General features: G+C 42.9%; 1 protein-coding gene across 9 annotated transcripts; it reads right to left on the minus strand.

The window, feature by feature from the left end:
- Positions 1 to 417: 417 nt before the first annotated feature.
- LOC103185653 (homeobox-containing protein 1) lies at positions 418 to 24,961 on the minus strand. Of its 9 annotated transcripts, none has more exons than XM_042338753.1 (10): positions 24,510 to 24,657; positions 16,041 to 16,500; positions 15,202 to 15,287; positions 13,645 to 13,755; positions 13,031 to 13,178; positions 12,679 to 12,761; positions 11,678 to 11,773; positions 11,135 to 11,229; positions 9,296 to 9,468; positions 418 to 1,035 (listed from the first exon to the last, which is right to left on the minus strand). In XM_042338753.1, the coding sequence occupies exons 2-9, from the start codon at positions 16,490 to 16,492 to the stop codon at positions 9,298 to 9,300; spliced, it is 1,242 nt and encodes a 413-aa protein (XP_042194687.1). In that variant the 5' UTR covers positions 16,493 to 16,500; positions 24,510 to 24,657; the 3' UTR covers positions 418 to 1,035; positions 9,296 to 9,297. The 9 variants fall into 9 exon arrangements, with proteins under 9 accessions (XP_042194687.1, XP_042194686.1, XP_042194684.1 ...); XM_042338752.1 differs by lacking the exon at positions 418 to 1,035 and adding an exon at positions 1,076 to 1,523; XM_042338750.1 differs by lacking the exon at positions 418 to 1,035 and adding an exon at positions 1,076 to 1,528.
- Positions 24,962 to 24,964: the final 3 nt, after the last annotated feature.

Consider the following 24,964-nt stretch of genomic DNA (forward strand, 5'->3'; position numbering starts at 1 on the left):
GTAATTCTGCACTTTTCACTGTATAAAAACTAAGATTTTAGACAGTAATATATACAGAATAATTGAAATATCTTCCAACTTTCAACTCATGTAATTTGGCGCTTAATAAAAGAAAAACAATGAAGCTACAGGAACATTAGGAGGGTGTAATATGGAAATATTAGTTTGACTCCATTAAACTGAATATTAAAAACAATTTTAACTAATTTTAAAAATTGTTACTCAGAGATCCATTTTTCCTTTTGTTTTCTCTTTAAAGGCAAACAGGATGCCAGGCTTTATTGCTAAATCAGTTGAGTCAAATCTCCTCATGTCATACCTGGACTAGAATGCTTAAATCCTCGGGGAATGATTAACATTTGATGAGCAGACCTTTTGAGATTTTATGTTCAACAAGAAAAAGAAAACACGAGTTTGTTCGATTGTATTTATTGCTTTATTGGGGTAAATAAAATCTGAACTAACCAAAAATTCAATTAATGAAAATATACAAAAAACTATAAATTGGGTTCTATAACAGTCTACTGTCAAAAGGCACTAATCCAGACCATTAACTACAAATTATATACAGGTGGAAGGAAGCATACATATGGACACGGAACAAAGGACGGTATTACACCAGCACAGAATACAAAGAAACTGAATTCTTACACAACTCCCTTTCCTTTTATTTTCCAGTCACTTTGGGACACGTTACTGATGGGCATTTCTCTTCACTAAATGTGCCGTCATCGCACATTGCCCGCGTATACCATGATAAATGATCCTCGTTGGCTGTGTAGTGTCTTTTCACTTTACAGTTGTGCAGTTTTGAGTTCAAGTCTCCCACGTTTAGAAGCTCACTACTCGAATCCACAAGCCACACTTGTGAAGAGCTTCATCAGTTTCTTGATCTTGTGGATCGAGTCCCCGAAGGAGAAACTGGTAACAGAGCCATCTTTACTCCCACCCCCACCCCTACACATCGTCCCCTTAAAAAAAAGTGCACCGCAGAGTGGCAAAGGCATCAGTCAATGAAATCTGTGGTCCGTTCACCTGCGTTCCCATAATTAAAGGAAGTCAGACCACATGGGGGGGGGGGGGGGGGGAAAGTCATGTAAAAAAAAAGTATCAACATATTACAGTTAGTAAACACAGTGATGGCTATTTGATAAATTCCACAATATTACAGACACATTAACAGCTGATAGTTCAGGAGATCAATATTCTCTTGCATATTTTGTACTTGTGTAAATATGGTTAACTTCTCGTGGGTATAGCAAGGACACAACAATTATCCTTAAAGTGGAAAATAACCCTAAAATGATCCAGTAACGGCAGTAGATATAATTCAACAGAACTGGTTTCAGTGGGTAACACATTCATTAGTAGTCTTGTTGAATATTTAGTACAAGCAGAAAAGTGTTTTGAAGGAAGGGGTCGCGACGGACAATGTAACTGAGAGAATTCAGTCTTTCCTGTGACTTTTCTTGCTCTTTGTATCATCTGATTTTTGATTGAGTATAGATAATAAGGCGTCCTGCCTTTTCTTGGAACAAAACAAAAGAAACTTGTGCAAATTTGACTTAAATACAGTGCATAAAAAAGTAAAAATGAGTAATCTCAATAACAGTAATGACTTTACAGTGTATTTCAAAAACAGTTACTTAAAACAAACCAGCAAAGTTACTTGTACTGCATGTCGATTCTAAGCTGTACGGAAAAGGGTTTTGAACACTCTCCTCGCAAACCCTTTAAAAAGCCAAATCTCTGGAATTTTTTCAATGTAAAAGTCTCTCTTAGAATGTGGTCCAATCCATTCAACAAACAGATCTAAATAGCGTAATGATTATCTCTGTGCTGTGGGCAGAGAGTAAGCATTCAACCTTGTATTATAAGTACATAAACTGATCTACATTTATACACAAAAAGGATATTGAAGTACAAAAAGTAATTTATTTAGAAAAGTGCTTTTTTTAAAAAAAATATTTACAGTAATTAGGAATGGATTAGGACAACTTGAAAGAGCTTCGAGGGGAATTTTCATCTCCGTTCTCAGAGAAGATCAATTCCTTTACTTAGAAGGTATGAGATTTATCACTGATTAGTCTCTTGCGAGCAGGTGAGCGAGAGAAACATCTCAGATAAACAATCAAAGGTGAAATAGAGGTGAGGGATAACAGAATAATGTGCCTACAAGGATCGCAAACGTTTGGGCTTAAAAATACAACAGATTTACACAGAATAGTGACTCGTCGGGAGAAGCCTATATTAGTCTGAAAAAAAATCCTCGACACTTAAATAGGAAACGCACGTAAAGTGGGGTACATCGTCCACAGTAAAGCACTCTGTGCCAGATTCAGCCGAGTGACATTGTACCTTTGTATTCGACCAGCGGGATCAGTAGTGCAATTAGGTTTTTAGTTGGAGTTTCTCCCCCCCCACCCACCCAGCCCCCACCAGGACCCAATCTCTCCCGAGTTCTGAACGCCACTTTCTGCCTCGACCTAGCGCTTGATAAAATATCCACGTGGCTAATGTACTGTCAGCTCCGACCGCAAACAGCCATCTCCATTAGATGGTCCGATACATTGATAAGAGCCCATACATACAATACCGTCCTGACTTCAAACAGATTGTAAGCATTTGATCTTATAATCAGGGAATGGTGACGATGCTGTGATCATTGGCTCCATCACATCCCACAAATAATCCCATCTCTTACAGTAAACAGAGACTGTGAAGTGTTATGTTTTGGGGATGGGAGAGATGAGTAATACAGGATTAGTGACTCACTACACTGGTTGTATTGTAATTAGTTGTTTGGAAAACACATTGCAATATAACTTTCTCCCCCTCCCCTGAGTAATGAGTTCAGACCAGATTCCAGAACTGACGAGAGAGACTCCACAAGCCATTTGGATTCTGTCACATCTTTAAGTTGGTTCCCTTCCTGGCAGTGATATGGCTTTGATACCACAATTGTATACACTGTTTGTAATCAGTAATCAGTTCTTAAAATAAGCACTTACATTATCTTCAAATATATTGCTTCTGGGATATTTCCATTTAACATTTTCCGTTCCCCTATCACATTACATTCAGTATCTGGCATTGTGTGACAGCATAAAGCACTGATATTGATATGTGTGGGGGGAGGGGGGGGGGGAAGGAAGTAAATCTGTCTCTATTGATTAAGCAGCTAATTTCTAATTGACTTCTACATAGAGTGTGTGATGATGGAAATGTATGAAATGGAAGATATTCTAAAACAATGTGGACTTGTGAATGACGGTAGGCATCTTATTTCTTTTTAATTATAATACTGAATTTTCACATCTTCTGTTCATTTCAAGAGAAGTAATTCTCAGCTCCAAACAGCAATCTCTCTCCCTCGTTAAGGGATCTCACCTTGAGGTAATCTCATTCTGATTACCTCTGATAAGTGGAAGTTAGTCGTTTCTATGAAATATATTTACAGGTAAATATTTTTAATATTGAACTGATACGATGAGTTGTGCAGGCGTCCCATAGCGTAAACCCACGACAATGATGTAATGGAAACAAGTGAAGCAGATTTATGCCCTATATTCAGCACCTAGTGTGCATCAATACTGTAAGATGGGATCAACAAAGCAATCAAAACACTTGTTAAAAAGTAGAAACAGATTCTGCTGAACTCATGGAGCAAATTCAAACCAAAGCGATTCATATCTGTTTGTCTAATTTGGAATAAGAGCACTTGGTAATTATTTTACAAGGTCACAAGGAGAGAGAACTGGGAGTGGGGGTGAGAAGTCACTCTTTGAACAATTCTCATCGTGTTTCACTGTCCTGTAATTTGTATTGTGGGCGCTGGACGGTAAAACAACAATAGCCTGGATTTATTCTTACAACAGATGTGAATTACTCTATGCCATTCACCAACCTTTTGTTGTGTGTAGCTATTAGAATATTTGTTGGAAGGTAATTAACATTATCGTTGACCAAGGGACTATTTCCGGCTGTTTTGTCATCCGATTTGAGGTGAATCTTAACCCTCATTGCACTGCTCTGACTATGGATTTAATCCCAGTGAGTTGCTGGCGCTTTAATTTGCCAGCCCCCAGTGTTGAAAGCTGCAATGTGGGGCCCAAGGAAGGGAGAGAGAGGAAATGGCATAACTCTAACCCTTTCCAAACGAGCTCTTTGTTAGCAGGACATGAATGGTGCCATGGAGACGAAAATAATTCCCCTCTATCTCATCATTTCACCCACAAAACCCAAAGTCAATTCATGTTACAGTATATCCTGTGAAGCACTTTGAGACGTCTCAATGACGTGATAAGGCGTTATATCAAATGCAAGGATTATTATTATCTTTCTGGACATTTGGGACACCAGAGTCCTTGAGGCAAAAGAAACAAAATTGGGTTCGGGGGGGGTGGGGGGACGGACGAAGGAAATGCAATTTCCAAGTGTTTTATTTGAGAAAAGCTAAAAAAAACTTTGTTAAATAATGCCATTGTTCCTTGAACACTGCAGATTATTCAAGATCTTTAACAGACTAAAAAATACTTGTTCTACGTCTCCCAGTCAAAGTAAAATGATAAATAAAGTGCATTAAGTTAGCGTTTCTGATTTATTAGTCTGTAGTACAGGAACTCAATGTCACGTCTGAGAGGTTGGAGAGTGGCAGGTTGGTTCCTTTCAGCAGTGTTATTAAAATATTGATTAAAGATTATTTTTCTTCCTTGTCATTTCCGACTCCTCTCCTAAAGATGCTTCTGATTCTTTTTAGCCTACAATTGGGGGTATATTTCCACAGCGGCTGAGCTCCCATTGTCATCATTCCTATGTGAGTCTAGATAGTAAATGCTATTTGACCTGGGGGGAGATTCACAGCTGAGCTCAATCCTGCCCTCACCTTATGTAAAAGAACACATATATTTTCCCACTAGAATACCAACACAGAACAGACTTGTGAGAATACAGCGTTCGGGATCCATAACATCTCAACCTGCGATCGTAAGGCAAGACAAGACCGTATCTACATGACAGCTCGTAAAGCCAATATATCTACATTATGTACATGTTTTTTTCATACATTGTGTTTTCCTGATTCAATATTGCGACTATTTTATTCTTGAATGTGACAAGCAAGGAATAGACCCCGTAAAGACACAGAAAAATCAGTTCAAACCCTATTCGCTGCCTTTCTTTTTAGATTGACGACAAATAGTACTACAATCCGTGGGGCTATCTTGTTGTCGATTTGGGGATAAATTGACCAGTACTTTACAATCCAAAATTCTATTATGGTTAAGTCATTAAATTGTACTTAGAAATGCCTTTTCTTTTTGCCTCGCTTGTTCATAACACGAGAAGCTGCAGACATCGCCTCGTCGCATTGATTGCGGGAATGGAGTTCAATTTTCAGGTCAGAAACATGTTTAATGTGTTGTTACTTGAATAAGCAGAAGTGTGGACAATGCGAAGGATGTTGTGAAATGTGCAACGAAACACGACCACTGCCGATTAGACCATTTCCAAAATTGATCTTTGAAAAAAAAGTATCTTTGCCATTCAAAGCTGACTGTATCTCCGTCAGAATACGGTACCCCCGGCTGGAACTGAATGCTAAACTCAACCACTCGCCTTGTACCAGATCAAGTTTGGTCAACAATAACCTGACATTAGCAGTTTACTAATGCACGTACGCTGCAATATCAACCGCCTGCCTCCTCCAAAGGGATATCTTTATACAACGACAGCAAGCTTGTGAATAGGGTAGTCGATATCCTCGAGTACCATATCACAGGTAACATATAGCGATGTAATGACATGGATAGCAGTTGGGACCATACACTTAAATATGACTTATGCAAAGTACGAGTTATGTGAAACTTGCATAGAATAGAAACTCTTGAGCAGATGCACAACTGAGGCCACTATACGATTTATACAGATCGGACCTACACGAGTTTTACTGTAATTTTAAAACATGTTACATGTACAAACAGTGATCAGTTGGACGAGCTTGCAACTAAAGAGCTGAGCACTAGAGGATGCTCTTGTCTTAAAAAGTATTCCCTCAGCGTTAAGAAAAGAATCTTTAAATCAGACCGTTGATAAATTGGCTTAGTGGCTGCAGGGAAAACTTGGCAGCGTCAATGCTGGAGATGAACTGCATTGCAGTGCGCTGTTCTGTGACTTGCCTACTTTGGGATAAACTTGGTCAGTGCTGGTAAAGTAAATATCTGCTTTGTCATAGTGCGGTCTTTCGATGAAGTCATACTATTTCGGTCCCACTCCAAATTCCTATAATAAAGTAGTAATCCTTGCATTTGATTTGGCGCCTTATCACGTCTTCGAGACGTCTCAAAGCGCTTCACGGATTATACTGTTAAGTTAACTGACTGTACACCTTGTGGGTGAAACGCGGCAGCCAACTGCGCACAGCGTGGCGCGTGGAGCGTAAGGAAACTTGCCCAACGTTTCGCTCTGCCGAGAATCGAAACCCAGGTCCTCTCGCTTGCGAGGTGAGTGCTCTAACCACTATTATCTTTATTGTTAAGTCGTTCCCACTCAGAATACTTAAAAAAATTCTAACACAATAAGGTTAAGATGTTATTAAGATATATCTGTTTTCAAAGATGGGAGAGAGGGGGGGGAAGGAGTGGAAAGCCAGAAGCCAGTTTTTTTTCCCTTCCACCCAGGATGCACTCGCTCTCTGTGACACAAATGACAACACTGAGACATTAGTCAAAGCTCCAGTTTGTAATATTGTAATATCGCCACTGCAGCAATCTGGGAACCTGACCTTCTGCATTATTGATCAGGGCTGAGTCTCGATCAATAGAGAAACCAATAGCTTGCTAATCCGGGTTCAATTTGGATCTAAGAAGAAGACAGAATGAACGGGGCACAAGAGTACTTCAGGTTAACAGATTTAACAGTTTTCCTACTGCAGAAATCAGCAAAGGATTTCAGTCAGGTTTACTCTTGTATCAGCAGATCAATCAATTAATATCGGGCGGGGGGGGGGGTTATAATGGGTGCTGCACATTAAACCGGAGGAAGTCAGTTTTATTGAAATGATTATAAGTGACCTTATTATCCCTGAATCACAAGCTTATCTCAACCATTCTCATTTTGTTTGCCTACAAAATGCAGTCACTACACATTACAGCGAATCCTGTGAAGCGCTCTGAGAGGTCCTCCCGACGTGAAAGGTGCTGCAAGGTTTATTTATGAAGTGGTGTAATGTTTAGGATATGGTTTCTATGATTCATTGCATATCTGCAGTGTATCCTGTGAAGCGCTTTGAGACGGCTTCGAAGATGTGATAAGGCTCTGGGTCAAATGCAAGGGTAATTATTATTAATATTGTCTGTTTGAAATTATTTTTTTTAAAAAACTGGCTGGATTTACAGAGTGGATGAAATTTGACTCCGTAAATGCCTCACAAAGGGGCAACTTTTCAAACTATGCAAACGAAGGCTTAACACCTAGAAACATTGAATATTCTGTCTGTCCGTGCGTCTGTCTGTGTGCCTGACTCAGTCAATCTGTATACATGTCTCTGGTAAAACTCAGTGATGTGATTAATGCAGCAGAAGCAAAGGTAAGAGTTTGGAGAATACTGACTAAGGTAATAGTCAAAATAAAATAAGATGTTAAACATGTTTTTTTTTCAGTGAATTATACTGGTTTCCTGCAGTAACAGCTCAGCACATTAATAAAGGTAATGTTTCTGCTATTCCAGCAACAAATGTATTCCAACCTCATCTGTTCAGCAAACTCTCCTCATTATGTTCTGGAATCGGATCAACTTGCTGATTCAGCAAACTCTGAGTAATCTGCTTCGTCAGAAGTAGGAATGATTGTGAATTCTGGCTGCTTTTGTCCCTCGTGCCCTCTGCTCCAGAATCAGTGGCCACTACGCCTCGAAACTCTGCAACACTCTCCCTCAATCCCTTCGCCTTTCCCCCTCCCTCCCCGCCTTCAAATCCCGCCTAAAGACCTCCCTTTTTGATGGTGCTTACGGTCACCTCCGCCCTCCCTCTCCCCCTGGCTCGGGGTCAGAGTCCGCCACTGTCGAGCGCTCCAGCCTCAGCCTTGGGCCACAGTGAAACACGAGGATGATCTGCCAATCTATCCAGCTGTGAGCAGTGAGCAGCCCTCCACACGTTCAAACTATGTGCTTAACCTCTCACTGACAAGGAGTCCAGACCACTATGACATCTTAGCATTTCTAAAGTCAGGCCTCCAACAGGTTTAATACTGAACCAACCTTCATCAATGGTCACAACCAGCTACTGAACCCTATTGGACGTAGAAACGTCTATAATACAAGCACCATTTACTGACAGACTCGGGCGCTACTGTAATGAGTTAAGATCAGATCTGATTAAATACAACCCTACTTCTGGGGAGTGAAAATTGACCAGAGTTCACCAAAAGCCACCGACTTTCAAGCTTCCTTTATGAAAGCTCTGCTGATCCCCACGTTTTGCCCAGCAGGTAATTGAGGGGGTTGAGGGGTGGTGGGGGTTGAAGGCTCTGTCGCTGCATGTTTGAGCGGCTCACAGATGTACCCAAGCTCTGGAACAACCAACTTAAATTAAAATATAATCTCTATATATTTTATTTTACTAAAATAAAATTTTACTAAAATAAAATTGATCAAAAAAGAAGTGATTTGATGCAAGGAATGATCGTAGGAGGCTCTGGGCTGGACAGTCGATTTAAAAGCGTGTTGAAAACACGGAGCCAACAAACAAGTCCCCAAACTCAAGTGGCCCAATGTCAAACCTGGCAATGGCTGCATTAGGAGCACCTGAATGACCAGGTTTCCAGGAGCTGGAATCTTGAAGAAACCAGACTGCGCGGGAATCTACGTCCACACCACGTGTTACAAAGGGCCAGGTTGCTCTGAGTTTGGCTTGAGGTTCACACCTGCCTATTAAAAAACTAGCTATGTCAAATTTACAAAATAGAAAACGTTTTATTTCACCTTCGGCTAATAATAATTTCAACTGTGTCGGGTCATGTGTGTGTTTGTGTGCAGCAATACATTAAAAACACAGTCAGCCTTTAGCAAACCTCAGCACGATTCACACGTGACAACTTCTATTCACTGATATGTTAATATGAGATGATCACATTGGCAGCTATAAAAATGATATGAGAAATTTTCTTTCAATTTAACTCACAGTGAACAAACAAATGATAAATATACACCTAACAGTCTGTCGCAGAACAGTACATATAATAGGGAAGGAGGTGGCTAGAGTCTATAAGATTATATAATCCTGATTGCCTTCAGCCTTACGTTCAATCATCGTCGATCGCTTCTGTCTTGATCTCACTTCCTCCCTGGCCAGCCAACGCGAGGACTGAATGATTGACAGCTGCCATTTCAACAGCTAATGAGATGGGGTCTTGCTGATGGTCACTATGACACGTATTTTCGTCCTGAGTGGAGGAGGGGGATAGAAACACAAACTACCGTATAAGTAGCACTGGATTTAACAAGAATCACACATAGTACAGTACAACTCAGCTGGACAGGATTGTGTCTCTTGTTGCATAAGCGAACAAACTATCAGCAGTTAAACTATTAACCTGCCTGGTGTTTTGCTGGTGAAATTCAGAGGATAATTTCTGAGATATTTGTTAACAATATTTCTATCTTAAATCCCGTAACCAACAACGATCATTTTGACAAACATGCTCTCCCTATTCTGGGCTGATTTGTAAAAACGTGGTACCCGTTCGAATCGGATGTAAATCAGAGTTACTGACAATGAAAGAACGAACGTGTTGTCACTTTAATGAACATTTCAAACCTGTTCAAACAAAAATCCCCAAATAAAGTGTCAGCATCCAACGGGTCCAAGCAACAACAAATTATATCTGTAGAATGCCTTTCACGTCGGGAGGACGTCCCAAAGCGCTAGAGGCAAAAAGGCGCAACCTTTTTGAAACAGAGCTAAAGACCGCTTTATTCCGTGTGTGTCTATATATATATATATAAAGCACACTGAATGTACAGTTTTCACAGACAACCTGTTTCTATAGATAGAGAAATGCTCATCACCCATCACTGACTGGGAACCTGATCTGGGGTTAGCCTGATATTAACAGAAATATTGTACATAATGTAATATGGGAGGATCTCAAAATATTTTTTGAAGCCACCTTGAAAATCCAACTTCAAGATCTATTTTTCTTCTGTGTCGATTTCAGCCACTTGTCTTCCCCGACAACCCTTTCATCCCAGTTTGGTAGTAATTTGTACAATTGATGATCCTTTAGTTAAAATGTTGATTAAAGATTGGTGCTATTTTAGCAGCTGGTTTATATTTCCCCCATGTGTAAGTAGTTTAAATTGACTGATGGGGATGTATCTTCATTGATGCTAACACATCACCTGCTGAAACTAACTACAAGAGTAACTGCCAAAATGGGAATAAACAGTAAATCTCCACTGAAAACAGAGAGTTTCTTTACCCCAGTAAAACCTTAATTGCCACTACAATTGCCCGTTTAACGAGTGTACCGAGAGTGGTTAGTCTGACACACACATGGACATACTAATGAGTGGGTAGTTGGTTCTTTGTTTCAGTCAGGACCTTGCTGCTTCTGTGAAACAGGACAGGTGAGGTTGCTCTGGTTTGTCAACCATTCAACTCCAAAGAATGTTATTATTTTTCTTTCTTCTGTGTTTTATTTTTCACCAAATACCATGTACAAACTACTTTAGCATCTACATATACTGTAGTACTATGTGGGGAGGTCACTATGACTATTATTATTATTATTATAAAGAAACAAATGATCTATTCAAGCTGGATGATGCCAAGCTTGGTTTTTTAAAAGCCTGTTGATTTATAAAGTTATAAAAATGAAAGTGTCTGTTAGTTAACTTTCACTACGGGTTGCCAATAAACCCTTCAGGTTTTGTGTTCACACAAGAACGACAACAACTTGTATTTATATAGCACCCCTCACGTTGGGGTAGTGTCTCGGAGCAAAGTGGTGGAGTCTGGGAGGAGGAGAGGGGGGGGTTGAGGAGAGGAGAGGGGGGTGGGTAGCCTCATAGAAAGGGGGGAATAAAAAAATCAGAAAGTAACGTTTGTAGCTCTAACCTCTAATAGTCGTGACTCACTTGCTCACAGTAGTCGTTGCCTTCGATGTCGTCGCTATTGGAATGTCCCCCAGGGCTCTGCACGTCGATGCCGTGGCTCTCTAGAATTGCTGCTTCTTTGGGAAAGTAAATTAATCAAACTCTAATTGCATTTTAAAAGAAAGTCCACATTAAGTACCTTTCAAAAGCATTTTTTTTTGCGCTGATGTTCCCTACTATTTTCTCTCAAAGTTGTTTTTTTCTCTTTCTTGATTTAATAAAATCATGTTTGACCAATTATCTGCCGTTTCTAAGCCAGTGTGGTGTGTGTGTAGCCAGGAAAAAGAAATTCAACATTTCATGCACATACAACAACAATGTCGCTGGATGGACAGTCAGGGATTTGGACCCGAGCTGAGGTTTGAACACACACACGTACTATTACTGCAAACATTCTATGTTTGTACATGTACATAAAATGAGGATTTTAAATACAAGTCAAATATATTCATTCCCACAAAAGCTCCAAAAAGCCACCGCACGTTCCCTCAGCTACTCCTGGCCACAGACCAGGTACCAGCTTACCTATATTTGCTCTTCTCTTCATCTCCTTCCGGCGATTCGCAAACCAGTTATATACTTTCAAGGGTGTAACTCGCTCAAACTCTGATAGCTTTTTACCTGGAATGTGAAGGTAGAACAATTCATTCTGTGACGGTGTGAAGGAGTTTGAGTACAAAGATAGAACAAGAGTGGCACTGTTTCCCACTACATTCCTTTCCTCACAATAATAATCCTTGCATTTGATGTAGCGCCTTATCATGTCTTTGAGTCGTCTCAAAGCTCTTCACTATATAGTGTAGTAACTGAGCATTTTGTAAAGAACGGGAAAATAATTCGCGTAGATGACGACTGCAGACGTGTGTCGATTGTGCTGTATTTCAGCGACCAGGATTCTCACATGCAAGCGCTCTGGGACGCTACCCTGTGTGAAGGCTGTTAATATAAATGCAAGTTATGGTATGTGGGCCCCCAAACTGACTCCCCCACCCCCCAGCGCTACCTCTCTCTACGGAAGGGCTTAGCCTGTGACATTGTGACCTGGCACATACTGATGAAAACCGGGCGCCTTGGCCCAAATGATGGTAGAAAACACAAAGTGTCCAGTAATAGGTCTGATTCTCACACATACTGTTCTCTCTTATTGCTCTAACCTAACTTTATTTGAACCTGCTGAGGACTGAGTGATCTTTCCTCTGTGTCCAAAGGTAATGCATGCATGAGCAGAGTTTATCCAATTTCTTAGCAGGAACAAGCTGACAGTGATCTGCTAAAAGCTTTGTATGGGAACAATGTTATCTCAGGATGCACATTAATATATAGTTTGGGACATGACGTGTGCAAGCGACTACCAGGATGGTGGGAGGTGAACTGGATGGACTTGGTCATCTGTGGCCTAGCAAATTTTTCTGTTCATGTTCTTAACTAAGGCATATATACCTAAAGCTCTTGTACCAGTAAATGCACAGATTCCTTGCGTTTGCAACACTAGTTACAGGTTACTGACGGTGTCCGGAGCTGCTCACCTGGTTTCTGTATGACTGTGTTGCAAGCATTGGCAATCTCTTCCCTCTTTGCCTCGTCTGGATACTGATTCTCACCAAAATAACTGTGAGACAACGAAACCGAGAAAGTCCTGTTACGCGCTTACTGAAAGCGTTTGCTAGTGCTCGCTCTATGTATTTAGCATTTCCACTGTTGCTGTAATAACCACAAATTACATTTACGCAGCGCCTGCTTTTCACGTCGGGAGGACATCCCAAGGCGCTGCCCTGGACAGTCAGGGATTTGGGACCCGAGCTGGGTGTTGCGATCAGGGGGTAGGGGGTAGGAGGGTGACTTCTGTTCCAAATGACTACGTTCTCTCCTCCTACCAACCTCTCCATGACAGACAAACACTCTTTACGCCAAGTAAATCTGCTTCCTCTCCTCAGCCGGAAGTTTCCCGTCACTGGACTGACATTTGACCGCCACTCGGGCTCCTCTGTGGTTGTGGTCGACACTGGCCTCATACTTAAAGTTGCGCCTGAAACACAGGAGGAAAATTATTATTAATAATAATAATAATCCTTGTATTCGATATAGTGCCTTGTCACGTCTTCGAGATGTCTCAAAGCGCTTTGCAGACTATACTGTAAAGTGCAGTGACTGTAACCTGAATTGTATAGTGTTGAAGAGCTCAAAACGCTTCCTGGATAATCACTGTGTATTAGACAAATGTAGCAAACACTCTGCACGCAACACAATGCCACAAACCGTGATGAAGTGAACGACAAATTGATCGGGAAAATTGTTGGCCAGAATAGTTGGCCCCAGTGGATGTGCTCGCACCATCATAGCCTTTGATGGTTCAGTAACGCCGTCCTACACTGGGATTGTTATTACTCTAGAACAGAAATGGGGAAGTGGTATTTTTTTTCTTAACTTTGTTGAATCTGACTCCAATTCCCTCTCTGGCACATTGGGAACCCAAACGAGAATGCTGTGCTTACCTGGACTATTTTTCTCGAGAAGGTACCATCTGTAAAACGCCCTCTTCTTGGGCTCACTCATATCAAGACCCTGTTGTAGCAACCACTGGGATATGTAGCTCTGGCTTATACCTGTGTTTATATATTAAAAAAAAGCATGAGAGAATTCACAGACATTCGTTTTACAACAACTTTCTTTTATATAGCGCCCTTCACGTGGGGTAGCATCCCGGAACCCTCGACAGTGGTGGAGTCTGACGCCAAGCTGTGGGGGAGAGGTAAGAGAGAGGTGACCGTAAGCACGATCAAAAAGAAAAGTCTTTAGGTGAGATTTGAAAGTGTGAATGGAGGGGGAAAGGCGGAGGGATTGAAGGAGAGAGTTACAGAGTCTCGGGGCGTTGTGGCTGAAGTTTTAAATGATTGGAAAAAAATTTGTTGTGCACGAGTATTGGACAGACACTGAGAGCAACATTCACTTAGAACCTGCCACTAGTTTCTAAAAGAACAAGAGCTCAGAAGGACTGAGGTTGAACCCTGCTTTTTGTTAGGTACAATCTTTTCCGACACGTAACAAAACAAGTTGTTAAATAATAACTCGATTGAACAAACTAGTCAAATGTACTCACAACATTGTCCTCTCACCCATGGGGTTTTGGTTAAAATCCAGCCTGAGTTTATGGGTCCTCTCCTCTGGTTGTTAAGCACAATGAGTCTGGGCAACATTGAACCAGTCTCTACCCGGCCAGAGCACAAAATGTTCCTCCAATTCAGCACAATTGGCATTAAGTCTGCAGTTTACCTCTGAGGCCACAGTGGTTAATTACGTGGGAAACTGAAGCCTTGCTGGAGCTGTCCTGAAATTAGATCTTAGACTGTACTGCGCATTGTGTGCACACAGCCAAACAGCCCATATTCCATTTACACTGACAAACCACTCAGTGTTTTTTTATTGTTTGCTCAATCAGAGAATACGCTATAGATTTGATAGAATGAAATGGTTTAGCAACAACAAATTACATTTGTATAGCGTCTTTCACGTTAGGAGGATGTCCCAAGGCGCTAGTGGTCTGAACTCAAAGCAGACGAGAAGTTCACACCAGCTCCAGCCAGTGCTCGAGAACTGAATTCAGCAGCTATATTGGCACTCGCTTGCAAAATTCCCTGAGACAGTTGCAGAGAGCGACAATTTAACGGAAGCTGTTTCCTGGCACCTCCCTACCTCTCCGACGTGCTGACTCCCCAACCCACTACCCGCTGCCTCCGTTCGACTGGCTCTGGCCTCCTGCACGTCCCTCATGTTTATCTGTGCGGACTGTACATTCCAGCAGGGGTCAGTTCCATCAATCAAGTGAGCCCTGACTGAATTTCCTCTCCTGCCCCCCCCCCAACCTAAGGACACTGAAGCCAGGGCATTTTGTCCCTATTTGAGATCAGTTATATTAGTTGGGGATTCAACCCTGGATACTTTTCATCTGTGTGGTTGAGCACTGTATCCAGTGGTTACTTTACCCTAATAAGCCATTAGGAAAATATGGCTGACTTTTTAACCAATGGTTTTACTCTCTCCGTCTTCCTTACCTGTGACTTGCCCCACCACAGCCTGAGAAATCCTGCGATTGGCTAAAAATGCTTTGATTTCTTCTTTTACTGCATTGCTATCCCTCCTGCGCGAGAAAAAAGAGAAGATGTACTGATTTGGATTTGACTTTATCCAACAGGAGGTGCAATTCAACTCGGTTACATCAGCGTATGTCTTTTGTTATTATTCCTAAATCAGATACCTTCCCTCTGGTTTCACTTCCACGACATAGTTTAGCCAGTGGCAAATAAATCAATAAATCTAAATCGATAGCTAGGAGTGACAGATAATCCTGGAATTCAATCCATGATCTCTTGTAAGGAGGAACGAAGGAGAAGAAATCTTGGCTGTGTAACTCTACAATGTCCCACCTCTTTTTTTGGCCAGCCGGGTGTCTGACACACAGGGAAACCCGTCACGGTGACCGGCCGGGTGTCTGACACACAGGGAAACCCGTCACGGTGACCAGCCGGGTGTCTGACACACAGGGAAACCCGTCACCGTGACCGGCCGGGTGTCTGACACACAGGGAAACCCATCACGGTGACCGGCCGGGTGTCTGACACACAGGGAAACCCATCACGGTGACCAGCCGGGTGTCTGACACACAGGGAAACCCGTCACCGTGACCGGCCGGGTGTCTGACACACAGGGAAACCCGTCACGGTGACCAGCCGGGTGTCTGACACACAGGGAAACCCGTCACCGTTGCTTAAGAGTCTCCAAACCCAACTGATAATTCCAAGTCTCCTACCCAGCCATGGAAATCCGAGAAATAGATTGTCGGAACGGAACGCGCGCTCTCTCTCTCTGCTTACTCTCTGCCCATTCGTGTTACCTCATATACTCTTCCACCTTCTCCTCCAGGTCCGCATCTTCCTCTCCCGTGTCAAAGCTGTACGACCTCTGGTTGACGCTGTTCTGGTATCGGGGAGACAGAGTTCCGCTCGCCACTGACAGTCTCTCGCTCGCCGCGTTCTCTCGCCCCATGTGGCTCGCGTTGTACGGTGGCGGGGAGGTGTCGTAGCTGTTGCTGGGCGAGGGTGACTGGGCGATGCTCTGAGTCTGCGTGGCGGCGGAGGCTGTGGAGGACGAGGCCGAGACGTTGTTGCCGTAATTACTGCTGTAGTTGGGCCGCCTGACAAACTTGTCGTTCTGTTCCTGGTCGAGCCGCTCCATTGTTTCCAGCGCGTGAATGATCTCGTGTTTAGTCATTCCTGATCGCCGTAAGCGCTGCAGTAAGTCGATCTGTTCAATGGTGTATCGGGGCTCGTCGTTGTAGTAAGACATGGTGTCATCTGGACAGGAGAGAAATAAATATGAGAAAGATTAGCAACCAACACTCCCCCACCCCCCAAATAATAATAATAATTTGGTCACTCAATCCGCGACTGTTTGTGGGACGATGCTGTGTGCAATTGGCTGTTGCCCACAAAGTATACAGTCAATTCACTTTACAGTATATTGTGTGAAGTGCTTTGAGACGGCTCAACAACCTGATCAGGTGTTGAACAGGTACAAATCCTGCAAACACCCTCCTTTCTCACACGAACTCTACAATTTAATAATGTCTTTAGCACAGATACAGTGCATCCTGAGCGAAAGCAAGTGGGGGGGGAGGGGGTGAAAAACAATCTTATTAAAATTAGCTGGAAATTAACCATCCCTTTTGTCTTAATATAGATAACATTTGACATTTGCTAAAACTAACCTGAAAGAAAGTGGCAGGAAACGTCCAAACTTGTGTAGCCTTTAAAGCCCTTTCAAAGTATAAACTCTTGCCCGGGTTGGCTCGCTTCATATAGGACCAAAGCTGTGTCTAATCCAGTCCAGTGTTGTGCTCCAACTCACTCTGTTCAATTCAAGTTGCCTCAAGAGCCATATTGCACTTTCATGTCGAGCTTATTTGAAATGTGCCAGAAAACGCCACAGCAGCAGCTTATTACACCGCTTTGCGTTGTTTCAGTAACTCATTGTCATGAAAGACGGGGCGGACATGAATAACTAACCTGTTTCAATCTCTGCACATCTGGCTCTTCTTTAAATTCCAATTTACTCCTGTGAATTTAACTAAGGCTTTTGTCTTTTTACCTTTTGGTATAGATCTTTCCTCCCTTTGGCATCAGCCAGCGTCGGGTGCCACTGGTCAGAGAGTATCAAGGGATATGGAGCAAAGGTGTGTATTTGGAGTTGCAGTACAGATCAGCCATGTTGTACTAGAATAGTGGAACAGGCTCAAGGGGCTGAATGGCCTATTCCTGTTCCTGTTACTAGAGCAATCCCGTGAAGACTCTTTCTTTTATACCCGCACCTTGTAAAGGAACTCACAATTTGGAAGGTCCGATAAAATTGCTCACTTTGGAAAGAAATAGCAGGATGCGCTGTTTAGGAGTTCACAATAAAACTGGGTAAAATGTTACACCAATGTTATTTAGGTACTACAGCATGGTTGATCATTGCCAGGGTTCTGAGTTTTCTGTTAAGCTGGATATGGTTCATTACTCTTGATTCTCTGTAGAGTTTTGCTGGGATTATGATTATGGGCTGTTGCATTGCTGTTATCTTAGATCAGGTTAGTTAGTTCCTTTGAAAACCCAACTCCATACGTTGTAGAGCTCAATCCCCCAGTGTGTTTGTTCCCCTTCTCACAGCTGGGGTAAGATTTCTGTGCACGTGTATTAAAATTTAATAATAGTGATCCTTGCAGTTGGCACAGCACCTGATCACTTCATCGAGACGTCTCAAAGCGCTTCACGGGATATACTGTGAAGTGGAGTGACTGTGTATTTTTGGGAGAAAAATGCAGCAGCCAGTTTGCAAACAGCAGTGGAGTGAGTGACCGATTTCTGTCTAATTCTGTATGGACTCTCTCATGACTGTGTATGAGGCCTTGCTGGTGCAAATAGAAGCCACAATTCCCCATAACCCCAGCCCCTGCACTTGAGTGGAATGCCCTGTGAAGTGTTTTGAGATGTTTTGCTGTGATGAAGCGCAATAGAAATTCAAGATCTTTCTTCCTTGTTTCATGATGCTTTCATCAGCTTCATTATGGCGCTATACGAATGTAATTTTGCTCTTGTGTGGGGAGTGGGGAATGGTGGTCAGGCAGTTAAACCCTACCTCTATCCTGTATGTCTTAACGATTTAATAAATAATCCCATTTTGCCATTGCTGCTGGGAGCAGGGAGTGAAAAAGTAATCCCTGCCCATAAACCTGAACTATCCACCTGCCCTAAATAAGTGAGCAAAGGATATTCTGATCATATGAATAATACCAGCAGGGAGGAGCGATTTAATGAAGAGAAGATTGGTTCAGCTTCGAGCATTCTAGTCTGTATGGTGCAGTATTGCGATGCGATTCCTGACTTTGCAAATCTAACTACCGATGAATTAAGGCAGAGAAAGTGCCCAAAACTAATTGGAAGAAAGCTGTGTGGTTGCACAAAGATTTAATTACTGAAATCAACTACACTCAACAAAATGTTATCTCAAGCAAGGAGTAACTGCATAGCAATACGGGAATAAACTCTGACTGATTACTCTCACGCCACCACCCACTTCTGCTTCCCTCTAAATATACAGCTCAAGCACTGCCTCAACTGAGATTGTGGGACAATGCTGTGTGCAACTGACTACCATGTTTCGTCCACAATATTCCTGTGAAACCCTTTGAGATGTCTCGAAGGCGTGATAAGGCGCTGTAATCAAAGGCAAGGATTATTATTTTTATTATTAGCTAACTCAGCACAGACCAGGGATTGAGAGTGATACCTCCGACTCTGTATATTTGTCTTGTCCAGAACAGTAGAACCAGAGACACGGTCTGCGATTGAAGATGGGGTAAAATTCCAAATAAATCTGCGGAAACTTCAGTGAGCGAGTGATAAACATATGGAACAGGCTCTCTACAGAGACAGACGGTGGAAGCAGAAAGTGTTGATTCTTTCAAAACCAAATGAGATAGATTTCTGTCAGGAAATAATATTTGGGGGATACAGTATATAGTTTGGGACACAACATGTGCAAGTGACTGTCAGGATGATGGAAGGTGAACTGGATGGACCTTGGTCTTCTTTTCTCTAGCAATTCTTTGTATAGTTCAGTCTCACAGAAGCTTTACCTCCTGAGCTTTCAAAACAAATCACCTAAACGGAGGTTAAATGTGATTTTTTTTTCTCTCTGTCTCTCTCCTTTCTGATCTGGTACGAAGTGGTTTTGTCAGAACTTCACCTCTTACAAATCTTTGGCCACTTGAACAACTGATTGCAAAACAGCTCGCACAGTGTATTCCAATGTTTAGCAGTGATTTACTCTGCAACAAAAGAGTGAGGCCGTGGCACGTTAATTAAAAATACTGCTCCAATAATTCTGCATTATTAACTCCCTGGTAATGTAGTGAGAAACGCAGCCTGATTATCCATGTTACAAATCATGCAATCCTGCATTACTAAACAGAGACTACTCCAGCAACTGTTGACCGCAATTGTAATTGTCAGCAGTGTAATTAACATTTTAAATCCAGTGATCCCTGTAAATCTTGTTATTACAGTAGTTGCTATGTTTTGGTGTGTGTGAGATCGCACAATATATTGCTCCATCTACGTCAACTCAGTCGATAATAGTGTTGATTAAAATGAACAGAATAAGGTGAAGGAATGCCCTTTTGTCTGAGTTTGGTGGCTGTGGTTTATATCTAACTTCTGATAGCCATATAGTAAAATAGCCATATAGTGAAAGTGGATATGCAGCTGGTGATGTGATAACTTGTTTGAGTGATTTAGGGGAAGATTTAGTTGTAATTCATGGCAGAAATGGTCAACTGATGGTGTGTTGCCTCTGGCCTGCTCACCTGCAGTGTAGGCCAGGCTCTCAGCTGGGTCAACATCAGGTATTGCACTGAGCAAATGTCTGAGGCTTTGTGTCAAATGGAAGGAGAAATGACTCCAAAGGATGTGTCACCGCATTACCTCCAAGTTTTTAAACCACCTGTGATTGCGACTGCCGAGGCCACACTGAGTCCATCTGCTCAGGTTGGATTGTTTTGTTATAATAAGTAAATCCTTGCATTTGATATAGCGCCTTATCACATCTTCGACATTTCAAACGCTTCACAGAATATACTGTAAAGTGAATTGTCTATTTTGTGGTTGAAACGCAGCAGCCAATTATGCACAGCAGTGTCCCACGAACGACTGTGGATTGAGTGTCCAAATTACTATTAACCTGGAAAAGCGATCTGCCAATCGTCTAACAATCGGGTTCCTACTTACTGCTGGGTAAACAGAGGCGTGTGGAGTAAGGAAACTTGCTTAAGGTTTCGCCCTACCCCGGAATCGAACCCAAGTCCTCTCACTTGCGAGGCGAGTGCTCTAACCACTGAGCTACAGGACACCACAAAGGGGATTTGTTCCCCTTCTTAAACCAAGGTCACTGAGACCAACTGTAATGTCCCTACTGCCATCCTGGGTGAAATCAGTCATCACAGACTCATCCGAATCTACTACATCTGAGTCTGTACGCATCTAATAAGTCCAATAACTTTTAAAATAAAAAATGCGCTTGCTTTTTGGAAAATACGGTCACAAAGGAAAGTAGTTGTAAGAACTACATTTGTTCCCAATAATTTATTCATGCTTCAGTGAAACCATGTTCAGATCACCTGTACATGCAGCACACACAGGCATTGCTCCAACAATACATTAACAATTTAGATTTGAACCTGCAATAAAACACCAGCTGAAGGGTCTCATCCAAAAGCAACTGTTGCAGTAAGTTTAGCATTTGTATAATACAAATCATAAGGTACAGTAAGGCTTCAAAATAATTGAAGCCTTCCTGTACCCTTCCCATACAGTGTAATGCACTAAACTTAAACTTAAAATACAAAACTACACTCTTGTACTTTAAGAAAGCATTATTTTAATAAAATAATGAAAACATTCATAACACGGCAACAATTAAACTATTCACTATCTCATGTGATTCTATTAATTCCAAAATAATGTTCAATGGTCAATTGCAGACCTGAAAGATTGTATCAACTGTCAGTTTTCCAGTCGATCCTCAGTTTGAGAAAGTATACAAATTCCATTATTACTCTGCCCTCCTCTTTACTTTGTAGTTTCCTGCCTTGTTTGTTGTCTGTTCAGTTCCTGTGTATTTTTCCTCCAGTGTTTATTATAAACTGTCACATTCTCGAAAAAGGACCTCACCTGAACCTGGCCTGTAGAATACGTCAGACAAACTCTCTTCAGTTAGTTGTCAACCTCCGAGATGACAAATTGAGCATTGTGTTTACAGTAAACGTATTATATGGTGAAAACTAGGAGTACATTGAGTGCAGAACAAAGTGCTATGACAGACAGCGCAGTGCAAGCTGATAGCAAAGAGAACCAAGCCCAATGTGTTCTATTGCTGTGTGCAATTGGCTGCCGTGTTTCGCCCCAAAAATAGTCCATTCAATTTACGGTATATTCTGTGAAGCGCTTTGAGACGTCTCAACGGTGTGAGGAGCCGCTATATCAAATACAATGACTATTATTATATCGGCTCTTGCTAAACCTACAATACTTGAGTGCAAGAACAAGAAAAAAGTAGGAATCCACACTATTTAAAATGAGAGTATGGGTGGATTTAAGGATGAACTTTGCTAATCTGTTGATAAATAGACTAATTGTCACTCCAACCTCTACAGTGTATAAAGGCACCAATGCCTGAGGACCAGCTCTCCACGTAGTGTAGCTCCTTTACAGCACGCTGAGCTTTTCCTACCAGATGCCATGTACGGTACACTTCAGGTGATTAAAGGGGGGAACGTGGATACAGCAACACGTGCAAAGGGGTGGAATAATTTAACCCTTACAACAACAAGATTCCATTTGTAAAGCGCCTTTCACGTCAGGAGGACGTCCCAAGGCCTTAACAAAACGTTTGCGTTCCTGAAAGCACAGCATCATGATTTTTAAATGGACTTTCTCAGATTCCACAGAACCCAACGCTTACCACTTACGGAGGTTAGTTAGCTGACCTGACTCAGTACAACAACAACAACAACAACAAGATTCCATTTATAGAGCGCCTTTCACGTCGGGAGGACGTCCCGTACGGAATGTTTCGGGTTCATTTTGTGGTCTGTGCTGAACGCAGGTGGTGGGAGGGTGGGGGGGCGGGAAAGGGGGGGGAACGCCAATTACTCCCAGTGACCTTTGGCCAAGCAAAGGGTAGAAGCAATCTGAAGTGAGAGTCGGAACTAACTAGCGCCCCCTGCTGGAAAGCCTGTGCACGTGGCCGTCACATGAGGACCAGGAGTAGGCTTGTTGTGAGGTCTCCTGTGGGGTCAGGGCACAGGGTGTCAGGATGGAGGGGTTGCCGGGGCCAGGGTGCGTCAGTCAGGAGGGGTCAGATCCTGGAGGTACTCAGGACGCGGGGGGGGGGGGGGGGAGAGCCAGTAGCCGGTCAGGGTCAGGGAACATCCACGGCCACATTTTGCTGCTCCAACACACCTCAGTAAAATGTGTGTGTCCCATCCTCAGTTAAGTGAATAAAGGCATTTCCCAGGCCAAGAAAAAGGGTTATTTATCTGCCTGCCTAATCTCTTGGCCTCAACAGTGTATGGGACAAACAATCAGACCTGAAGTAAACCCTGAAACAATTGCCCACAAAGTCAATCTGAAAGCTGAATGGGAATAGTCTTCTTTGTTGAATGTTTTGCCTGTCGATTTCAAAAGTAAATTACAATTTTTTATATGTTCAAGACCCTGTAGTGGAGTCCTGTAGCTCAGTGGTTAGAGCACTCGCTTTGCAAATGAGAGACCCGAGTTCAATTCCAGGCAGAGGGCGAAACCGTGGGCAAGTTTCCTTACTCCACACAGAGCCTAATAATAATCCCTCCAAAACTAAAAACAATAATAAATTGGTCATTTTCAATCTACGACTGTTTGTGGGACATTGCTGTGCGCAATTGGCTGCTGCGTTCGCCCACAAATATACAGTCAATTCACTTTACAGTGTGTTCTGTGAAGCGCTTTGGGACGTCCTCCCGACGTGAAAAGCGCTCTATCAAATGCAAGGATTATTATTATTATTATTAAGACCCATAAGCAACATCCAGCGTAGTATGCAGGACAAATGTTACCAAAGTAAATAGCTCAAAATAAATATTACAAGTTCCAACGATATGCTAATGTACGCTAATTAAACTGTTGGATTTCAACACAGTTGTCTGTATCTCATTTATTGTCCTAACTGCTAATAGTAATAATAATTATCCTTTGATATAGCGCCTTATCACGTCGCTGAGACGTCTCAAAACTCTTCACAGAATATATTGTAAAGTGTAAGTTGTATTGTTCGGAGGGGTTTTGTTTTCCTTTTAAGATGTGCAAGGTTGACAGTTTTTTTTTCTTTAATCCAATGCGTGTACACACACAATACAATGATCTTCAGTTCAGTAGTTTTCTCAGAGCCAGTGTTTTGAGGATTTCCGAGCGTGGCCGTCGAGGAGAGTGGGGGCAATGGAAAGTTAAATGCAATCCAAATGTCTCACAAAACACGGCTGCGCGCGGTCCGGCCGCCGCGTTTCCACCCACGAATATACGGTCAATTCACTTTACGGCGTATCCTGTGAAGCGCTTTGAGACGTCGCGAAGACGTGAAAAGCGCTGTATCAAACGCAGGGATTACTGTTGTATCATCGTGTCAGCTCTTCGCTCGGTATTTGTTTTCAGGGTTTATTATTATTATTATTGTTTGATTTTACAGTCAGTCTGCAACTGTTGACACCACACGCACACGCACTCAACCCCCCCCCACCCCAACCAATAAAAATAAAACCTACAAGAAAACACAGCAGCAAAAGAAAAAATACAACATCATCTCCTAAAAACACTGCCGCAAACAAACACGAAAGGGGGGGGGGGGGGGGGGGGAGAGAGACAGAGAGAGAGAGAGAGAGGGGGAGAGAGAGAAAAAATCCTTTCTGACACCTTGAAAACTGTCAGCAAAAAAAAACTCCTTGAAACGTCCAAAAAAAAGGAGCCAAAAAAAAGACCGTGTGTGTGTGTGTGTGTCTCTCTCCTTCCCTCCTTCCCTCCCTCCATCACCTCATCCATCACAGCACAGCACAGTACCCTCCTCTTCCCCCTCTCTCCTCACCCCCACCCCCACCACCACCACAAAAAAACTCACGTCAAAACAATGTGCATCTTAACAACAAGAGGGGGAGGGACTGAGGAGAGGGGGTTAAAAAAAAAGGGGGGGGAGGGGGGGGAAGGCCCAGACCAGGCGCTCGAGTTGCCCCCGAACTCACCGGGGTGCTGGGCGGCGGCGGGAGGATCCCGGCGGTCGGTCGGTCGCAGCCCCGATCGCTCTCCGGCTCCGAGTTACATTACAGCTCAAATCTCCGCTCCATCAGTCGCCATGACAGCTCCTCTCTGACCTCTCACCCCCCCCTCCCCCTCCCCTCCCTCCCGCCCCCCCCCACCGCGCGCGCTCTGTCTCTCTCTCTCCGCCCCGCCCCCCGCGAAGGATCCGGCCGGAACCCAGTGCGCACGCGCACCTCTCGCCAACCCGCCCCACGGGCCCGACGTGGCGCCCAATCGGGCGGGTTTCGCGCCCACTCGGGCGGGTTTCGCGCCCACTCGGGCGCGGGTTTCGCGCTGGTGATCCCTCGCGGTTCGCCCACGAACGAACACACCAGTCACTTACACTGCACAGTGTATTCCTGTGAAGCGCTTCGAGGCGCCGCGTTCAATGCGAGGATGA

This window comes from Callorhinchus milii, unplaced genomic scaffold (genome assembly GCF_018977255.1).
Source record: "Callorhinchus milii isolate IMCB2004 unplaced genomic scaffold, IMCB_Cmil_1.0 Scaffold10, whole genome shotgun sequence".
NCBI lineage: Eukaryota > Metazoa > Chordata > Chondrichthyes > Chimaeriformes > Callorhinchidae > Callorhinchus > Callorhinchus milii.

Coding starts and splice junctions, on each gene's coding strand:
- LOC103185653 (XM_042338753.1), bottom strand. CDS start 16,492: ATGTCTTACTACAACGACGAGCCCCGATACACCATTGAACAGATCGAC. Junction 13,756..15,201: donor TGTGGTGGGGCAAGTCACAG/GTAAGGAAGACG, acceptor ATATAAACACAG/GTATAAGCCAGAGCTACATA. Junction 13,179..13,644: donor TCTCGAGAAAAATAGTCCAG/GTAAGCACAGCA, acceptor CCTGTGTTTCAG/GCGCAACTTTAAGTATGAGG.